The 9,216-nt window shown below is 26.4% G+C and overlaps 1 protein-coding gene across 1 annotated transcript; it reads right to left on the bottom strand.

The window, feature by feature from the left end:
• Nucleotides 1-1,851: 1,851 nt before the first annotated feature.
• On the bottom strand, nucleotides 1,852-6,962 carry LOC111626368. The gene is made up of 6 exons (XM_023369714.1): nucleotides 6,802-6,962; nucleotides 5,502-5,548; nucleotides 3,554-3,830; nucleotides 2,728-2,755; nucleotides 2,378-2,429; nucleotides 1,852-2,309 (listed from the first exon to the last, which is right to left on the bottom strand). Exons 2-6 carry the CDS (start codon nucleotides 5,542-5,544, stop codon nucleotides 2,092-2,094), a joined length of 618 nt encoding a protein of 205 aa, XP_023225482.1. The 5' UTR covers nucleotides 5,545-5,548; nucleotides 6,802-6,962; the 3' UTR covers nucleotides 1,852-2,091.
• Between the last annotated feature and the right edge of the window lie 2,254 nt (nucleotides 6,963-9,216).

Below are 9,216 nucleotides of genomic sequence, written 5' to 3'. Positions count from 1 at the left end.
TAATAATAAATTAATAAATAAAAATAAATAAATTACATGAAAATTTTATTTACATGTAAACAAATTGATAATTTTGTATTTTAACTAAAATTATTTTCATCAATTTAACACGAGACGTTCTTAGTAACGACAAAACATAAATTCTATCATCATCATCATCTTGCCTTTAATTTTAATTCATCTGCTGATAGTAGTAATCGATTTTAATTGTATATAATGTAGTTGTAAATAATTTTTACTGTTTTGTAATAATTTATTTACTTTTTGCGTGAATCAAACAAATCTAATCGTAAAATCAGAAATCATTGATTCTGTTAATAAGATTCGTGCCCTACCTCATAAAGCTCGGAATATGAATTTTATTTATTAAGAATTAAAATTTAATATCTACACTCTAAAAATCGATAGTGCTTATTTTATTAACCACGTGTTTCATAACTGTTGAACAAATTATAATCTGATATATCTGAAAACTGCTACACATCACAAATTTCACGTTCTAGTTTAACAAGGTAAAGAAAGAAAAGAAAAAACATAGATAATACTATCATCATAGCATTTTCTATGATGATTATTCATAATGTTCTCTATGAGCCAAATGCTCATTAACCTAAGCATTTCTTCGAAAAGTTAGAAAGAATCCTTAAGATAATGGAGCATTTGGCGAAGGATAGATCAAATATTATTAATAATGATGAATTTTACGAGAAGATAAATAAAATAAAATTTTTAAATTCGATATTCGTGGAGAGAATAATTGAAAATCTGAAAAGATAAAAGTGTTAATTGTGGAGACTTTCATCGATCGATAGAAGATGCTCCAGGAAATGGCTCCGCAGGTTCACTTAAGTTACATGTTGTGAAACTAAACATCTTACAGATTAATTCGATTCTTATTTGGGATTAACTAGCCAAAAATAACTTAAATTTAAAATTTGACTCGAAATTATTCTAATGATATGTTTTTAAACAATTCTTTCATTGAAATTAATTGTATTGTTATTGATTTTATTGTAACTTTTTAAACCGAAATCATTTTTAATTTCGCTAATCTCTTGTTAATTGCATAAATAAGCTTATATGAAGGATTAATTCGAAACGGACTTAAAGTTAATTAAAGGAATACGGTTCTAAAAGTTATTTAATAGATTTAATTTACGATTATATTATAATTCAATGAAGTTTCATCAAGTTTTGTTGTTGAAGATTTAATGAAACGAACTAGATTTAAAGCAGAATCAATCGGGACTACCAATTTAACTCTTTAATCCAGTTTCAATATATTGAATATTTTGATGTGTATTATCTGTGCTGAAAACTATTATTTAATTAAAAATAATTTTCGTATATTTATTTTAAAAAAATTTTAAAGAAATGTTCACATTTCTCAATTTTTTTAAAACTCTTAAGTTAATTAAAGAAAGAATGAAAAAATAAAAGTTGCTTTTACATATATAGAGACAATTTTTCATATAAATATATTTAAAATATTTACATTTTTACAAAAAATATAATAATTTAATTTTTCGGTGAATTATAATTAGTTTTATTTTACAACAGAAATAATAATAACGGTTATTTTAAAAATGTCTGAATGGTTTTAATGTTTTTTAAATTATTTTGTCATAAGTTTCAGTATGAATTTTTTTATATAAATATTTTTCCTTATTCGTGGAAATATATTGACAACTATCTTGCTGACATTCATCTTCTTATCGATAAAAATTTATTTGCATGGTTTGCTTTTTTTCTTTTTCTTTCTTTTTTTTGCAAAATTACTTTTTTCCCGCTGGCAATTTTAGATAATTAAATTCGCCTTATATTTAATAATAAATTCTTAAAATTAAAATACTCATCTCGTACAGTTTTATACATGTATATATTTATATATTTCAATAATTTATTGTATAATTTTCTCCAAATCTCTAAAACGGATACAAAACAACGTTCCTTGTTTTTTCTAAAACTAACATAAATCTGTTTTACAAAAAGAACGACATTACCAAACATTTTTCCCCCTGTTTTTTTCCTATACAAATAGTTTATCGACTAAAAATCTATTAATATTCTCTCAAACTACTTTGTTTTTCTTTAAAAAGCAAAAGCGCAAACATCAAAATCGCATCCGTCTCCATCGAATATATTCACATCGTATCCATCACTTTGCATTCCATCCGAGATGCTGGACATGTGATCCGATGCGGACACATGATCGTCCCAACCCCATCCCGATCCCCAACCGGTTCCTAATATTGTTGCTGTTAACATGCCACAAGTAAATGCATCCTCTTCGTTATACTTCTCGCTTTCTGCGTGTAAAACCAATGAATTTTATATTATATATAAAGGAATAATATTTATAATTTTAATTACTTACGCGAAATAGTTTTATTCTTTTCGTCGATACGAGGTGGAGGCGGTGGTGGAAGCTGAAAATAAAAAAAATTTATATTAACCACTCATCTGGTATTGTAGATTTTTTGATAAATAATAATTATAATTTAACTTTCCTTCAATATACACGTATATTTTAATGAGCTTACAATTTTTATAACTCAAAGTGGTGCCACGTACTTCGAATTTAATTCGTTTCGGGAGGCCGTTTGAAGTACGAGGTACCAGTGTATATTTAATTTAAAATTTATACCTAACTATAACAAATGTAAGATGACAACTATAAAATTCAGACTTAAATATATAAAAACAAATTGCCATAAATCGACTTACTGTGTTATTGATGGCAGTTATCCACGCTCTGAAAAGAAAAGAATTATCATAATACGAATACGGAATAAAGACGTGAATATTTGACGAAAGAAACATTATCCGACGAATATTTTCGAATAAATCGTTAAAATCCGGGCTAAAGGATCGATCGATTTAATTATTCGAAATTATTCAAACAATTTTAACTGGAGATATTCAAAAGTCGAGAATCGAAAATTGTCTACTCGAGTTCATCGATCGTATAAATATTTATTTAAGAGAAAACTTTACGCTAAAATCTATACACTCTCTAAATAAAATTTCTTCTTTTTCGTGGTGCTGTTTAATTTTGCATAATTTTGAACTTGTTTTGATTATGAAAAGCAATAGCGCTTATCTTAAATAATCTTAAATAAAAGATTTTTCGCGTTATATTCGCAAACTAATACAATAGTAAACGTTACATGATCTATAAATTTCATGCATAATTTGTGTTGCAAAAATTAAATTTTATACACATCTTATACTGTTTGAACATATAAATAAAACGATTTTTAATTATGCATTTAAGCTACTAGCGAGAGAAATTTAAAATTTATTTGAAATATTACATAACATTGCTATCGTTTTGTTTCCTTTGAAACGTGTTTTCATTTTTAATAAAATAAAACATGAATAAGACTGATATATTATCTAAAAGACATCGAGTATTTGATATAAGTGATATCGTCTCTCTTTATCTAACTTTGATTTCAGCAATTTTGATAAGAGTCGAATAAAAATTTCAATTCGAACTAACCATTGAGATATTATATTTTGAATAATTTACAAGTTGAATACTACTTACAGGACGTCCTCGGAATTTTTACAAAGAAACCAATGTACAGATTCGTCCTTTCTAGATCCGAAAGCCAATAACTGGGATACTTTATAACCTTCGGGAATTTCTGGTCTGTTTGGGACTTGGATAGTAAAGGGACCGCAAGCCACGAGTTCTGGAGCATCCTTGAGCATAAGAGATCCCTCGGGTTCTAGTTTATCTTTCTCAATTTTCAGCCATACGAGAGCGCTGTTGTCGTAAAGTACGACATATTCTCTCCTCCAATCTTTCTTAAAAATACGTTCTGTCAACAGAGAAAAGTGTGTTTTAGTACAGCGAATTACAAAAAACTTATTTAGAGTCAGAGAGCGACAATGGACGATTCTCTCGATAACACAATGAACTACTTGGGTTATTGTCTTCGTTCGATCGATAGACTGAGGATTATCTTGTAGGACGTAAGCTGCTCAAGCTTGTTCTTTAACTCTCAAAGGAGAACTTATATAAGCTTTAAGATGATTCTTTTCACAAGAAAAAACTTTCCATCAAAGTAGAATGTATGCCGAAGATACACATATATTGAAATATTTACATGCTAGAAACAAATCAATTTAATTCTAAAGTTTTTTGAATGTATCTCTAATCCTGTATTTTACTTTATGAAAATTATATATCGGTAATTTAATTAACCAAAACTTAAATGTTTGCATAAAATTTAAACGCTGTTCATAAAAAAGAGTAAATTACTATTATTCTAAGATGAATTTGGTTATTTCATGAAGATCTGTTTCTGCTAAACATAGTAAATCACATAAATTTGTCAAATAAATAATACTTTTCAATTTATATATTGCATTTTATTTTTAATATTTTAAACTAAAGTATAAACATTTATATTATTCAATTATTTTTTATATATTTTTAGAAAACAGTACTTTTGTAAAATTTAAAAATTAAATTCATTAATGCTTTTATTAAAATAGTTTAAAAAAACTAATTTTTGAAATTACTTATAAAACTTCAAAAAACTGCAAACAATATAATTATTAATTACATTTTTCTCTAATTTCAAGAGATTTTAATAAATAAAATAATTACGTTTCTTTATTTAAAATGATGATTTAAAAATTCGTTTCCAAAAGTGAGACCTATAGAAGAAAAATCTCTTATAATAAAAATATAGTTTTTAATTACTTTGTAGCATTGAATTCCATTAATTTTTCTTTTTTGCATTTTATTTTATTATAATTCGACGGTTTTTCTATTTAATTTATTTATTATATTATATATACGGTATCGTTTTAAATTGTTTTATTTCATCAGAAATCAATTTTTGAATAAAACAAATTACTACTGGACAACACTACGAACATTTTATAAATATTCGATAGCACTTATTTAAATCATATTTTGGACAAAATTCAAATTTTAGAGCCATTAAATCAATCCATTGCACTTCATATGATTCAAAAAACTATAAAGTAACTAAGGAACTCTTCGAATACATCCAGATTTATGTAATCGACATTAAAATGTGCGTATAAATAATAATAATAATAATATACAAGTAAATTTTTAATGATAAATGAAGTATTTTGAATAATAACCAGGAAGATTAATCTAAAAAATCAATTAAAATTTCCTAACGCGTGAATTATATTCAATAAACTTTGAATAGGTTCTGTGTATAATATTGAAAAGGTATGATAATGGTCAATATGTACCCATCTCCATTCTAGTGTATTCCCGTGTGATTATCATATTGTATGGGAAAGAACAAATAAGTGAATAACATTGTCTCCTTGGCTACCAAATTCAAATAGTGCCTATGTAAAGAAATCTGTCTGCAATGGAACGAAGACAATCATTACTTTAAAAAATTCTATTACATGAAAGTTATTGAAACAAGAAAATGTTCCATTATCCTCTTACCGGTTTGTTCGTCCTATCGATTAATGCATAGAAGATAACTTACTTTTGTAATGAAGCATGGGTCCACTCTTCATTTGCATGGGCATTACTCTACGTAATAAGAAATTCTCTATTAGATAAATTGTAAATTTTATTGTAATAGATAATTTTTTTTTAAATATTTTCAAATACACCAACGAAAGTATAAAGTTAATTAAATACTTCTCCCCCTAATCGAAAACTAAATTAACAAAGTTTTAAAAGCGGTTCTTTATTAAAATTCCTATTAAGTTTTGAAAATGATTAATTGCCTTTTTTAAATTGCATTATCGAGTTATTTGCATTCTAGATTAATGCATCATTATAAAAATCCCGAAGATCGCAAGTAAGTCGCGACCCGTAAGTTGGGGAAATCACTATAAGTAGCATTAAATTCACTATTTTCGAATTGCATGACAATTCGAAATTTTTATAATTACTGTAATATTTCACAATGAGTAACTTAATTATGTTTCCAAAATGGAACGAATCAATTGATTAAACTCTATCAGGGAATGTTTGTAACGCTTTGTACTAATTAATGAAAAATGGCCAGGGAATTTATAAAGATCGATCTAACTAAAATATATTATTTAAAAAAAATTATATATCTAATTTTATGTATTTTTTTTAAAATTAAACTAACAAAAGCAATTTCTCAAAAACATTTTCAGCGATAACAATGTTGAAAAATACGTCGATGGCGATCGATAGTTATTAATTATGAAGTCAATATTAAACACAATGCCGGGAGATTTTTTTTTCCTTATTGAAGTTCGGCATTAATGTCATTTTCCCCTCTTTTTTCATTACTGGAAGCCATATTTCTTCTTTCGAATATAATATTTTCAATCTGTCAAATCTCTTTGACAGATGACAACCCATGATTATCTTTAATGAAAATGAAAGCGGCAAGTAGCGAGCGAGAGAAAGAAAAGAAAGGAAATAATTTTTCTAGTTATAAAATTTACTTGAAAACCTCGTTAGAGGTAATGATCTAAGTTTAATCTATCCCTTTTAAATTATTCATCCTGTGATAGGCAAGTTTTATTTTCCTCCCTTCTTTTCGTTCTCTTTAACCACGGACAAGAAAGATCGAATTTTAAAACATAGTCGCGTAATTAAGAACTAAATTCTTTTTTCTGTAGTAAAAAAATAATTTCTTTTTTTTTAATTATTTTACGCGTGGTCCTTTCCCCCAAAAAAACAAATCAACGTTTCGTTACCGAATTAGGTTCAAGCAGAGTATTAATAAATAAATAAAATAAATGAAGATTAAGTAAAATATAATTAATTATAAATTAATTAATTTAAAGATAACCTACCTTAAAATATCGATGTGTACAATCAAAATTTGAGATTAATTTTTTTTTTGTTTTTTTTTTAAATAAATGAAAATTATTTTGACATTAACAATTGGAGTGCGAATGGACGTTTCGTTGCAATATTCTCTTAAGAGTGTTTCAAGTTATGTGAAGGAACGTCCATTCGCACATGACCACTTGGAAAGCGCTCATCTCAACTCGGCATACGATTTCATTGCGCAGCTCACTCTGGCGATAGAAATTGGAAAAGCATTTCTAGAGAGAAGGGCACAAATGCCGTTCGTTTTTTCTTTTCTTTCCCCTTCTCTTCTCCTCCACTCTTTTTTGGCTCGAAGTAAATAAAATTTTCAAGTACTATCGATCGTTTCTTATGCATTTTAATCTCTTTAATGCAGGATTTTTTAAGAAAAAATGGCTCAAAATTAAAAAAAAAACAAAAAACACTTATTAAAAGGCACTTAATTTTATATTTTTCCTTTCCTTTAATAAGAGTTTTGTTCAAATGAACTATTCCGTCTCGAATGGGTATGTTGAACCATAAAAACAATGAAATAAATATCGCCAATTTAGAATTGTCGTCGTCGTCTTAACTAACTCGTCTAAAAACTATCCTTTTCTTCCCTTTATTTTTTTTATATTAAAAATATATTATTCGTGTATAAAAATATAAATTTTTATTTCTTTCCTTTGAATTATGACATAACTTAGAAACACCAATTATTAGATAACAACAAACCAATGGTACAGTTCATTTCGTATGAAACGAATTGTTTGCATACTTATCCGTTTGTCCCTTATAAGCATGCAAAAATAAAAATATTAATTAAATTTATACTTTTATTGAATTTTTAAAAATATGAAATTTTATATTATGAGCAAGAAAAAATTACAAAAACTACATAATTTTTAAATGAGATGTATCCTTGGTCGTGTTAAACGAAATAAAATCCGACTAAGAGTTGCGTAACTTTTCCGGCAATAAAGTTAAAATTGCGTGTGGCACCACCTTTTAAGATAATTTTATTTAAAAACCTTATATTATTAATTCTTATAAAACGACAAAAAAGCTTAATTTTGAGGGTAGAGATGAGTTTTGTTTAAAAAAAAGAAAAAGCTTTAAATGTCAATAACGAATATCATCTTCATTACGTCCAGATTACTCGAGATATGACATACGACTCCCATCTACCTCCACACTCCCTGGCCTTTAACCACTAAAATTTAATACCATCAATTACCCAATACACAAAAACCTTACTGCNTAATAATAAATTAATAAATAAAAATAAATAAATTACATGAAAATTTTATTTACATGTAAACAAATTGATAATTTTGTATTTTAACTAAAATTATTTTCATCAATTTAACACGAGACGTTCTTAGTAACGACAAAACATAAATTCTATCATCATCATCATCTTGCCTTTAATTTTAATTCATCTGCTGATAGTAGTAATCGATTTTAATTGTATATAATGTAGTTGTAAATAATTTTTACTGTTTTGTAATAATTTATTTACTTTTTGCGTGAATCAAACAAATCTAATCGTAAAATCAGAAATCATTGATTCTGTTAATAAGATTCGTGCCCTACCTCATAAAGCTCGGAATATGAATTTTATTTATTAAGAATTAAAATTTAATATCTACACTCTAAAAATCGATAGTGCTTATTTTATTAACCACGTGTTTCATAACTGTTGAACAAATTATAATCTGATATATCTGAAAACTGCTACACATCACAAATTTCACGTTCTAGTTTAACAAGGTAAAGAAAGAAAAGAAAAAACATAGATAATACTATCATCATAGCATTTTCTATGATGATTATTCATAATGTTCTCTATGAGCCAAATGCTCATTAACCTAAGCATTTCTTCGAAAAGTTAGAAAGAATCCTTAAGATAATGGAGCATTTGGCGAAGGATAGATCAAATATTATTAATAATGATGAATTTTACGAGAAGATAAATAAAATAAAATTTTTAAATTCGATATTCGTGGAGAGAATAATTGAAAATCTGAAAAGATAAAAGTGTTAATTGTGGAGACTTTCATCGATCGATAGAAGATGCTCCAGGAAATGGCTCCGCAGGTTCACTTAAGTTACATGTTGTGAAACTAAACATCTTACAGATTAATTCGATTCTTATTTGGGATTAACTAGCCAAAAATAACTTAAATTTAAAATTTGACTCGAAATTATTCTAATGATATGTTTTTAAACAATTCTTTCATTGAAATTAATTGTATTGTTATTGATTTTATTGTAACTTTTTAAACCGAAATCATTTTTAATTTCGCTAATCTCTTGTTAATTGCATAAATAAGCTTATATGAAGGATTAATTCGAAACGGACTTAAAGTTAATTAAAGGAATACGGTTCTAAAAGTTATTTAATAGATTTA

Source organism: Centruroides sculpturatus, unplaced genomic scaffold (assembly GCF_000671375.1).
Source record: "Centruroides sculpturatus isolate CEXI.00-Female unplaced genomic scaffold, Cexi_2.0 scaffold26, whole genome shotgun sequence".
NCBI classification, from domain to species: Eukaryota; Metazoa; Arthropoda; class Arachnida; order Scorpiones; family Buthidae; genus Centruroides; species Centruroides sculpturatus.
Note: the sequence above shows the minus strand (reverse complement) of the source record. Positions and strands in the feature narration are given on the sequence as shown.

Excerpts from the sequence above, each read along its gene's own strand:
- LOC111626368 (XM_023369714.1), bottom strand. The coding sequence starts at position 5,544 with ATGCCCATGCAAATGAAGAGTGGACCCATGCTTCATTACAAAA. Across the intron at positions 2,430-2,727 it reads TAACTGCCATCAATAACACA|CTTCCACCACCGCCTCCACC; the intron begins GTAAGTCGATTT and ends TTTTATTTTCAG. Across the intron at positions 2,310-2,377 it reads AAAGAATAAAACTATTTCGC|AAAGCGAGAAGTATAACGAA; the intron begins GTAAGTAATTAA and ends TTTTACACGCAG.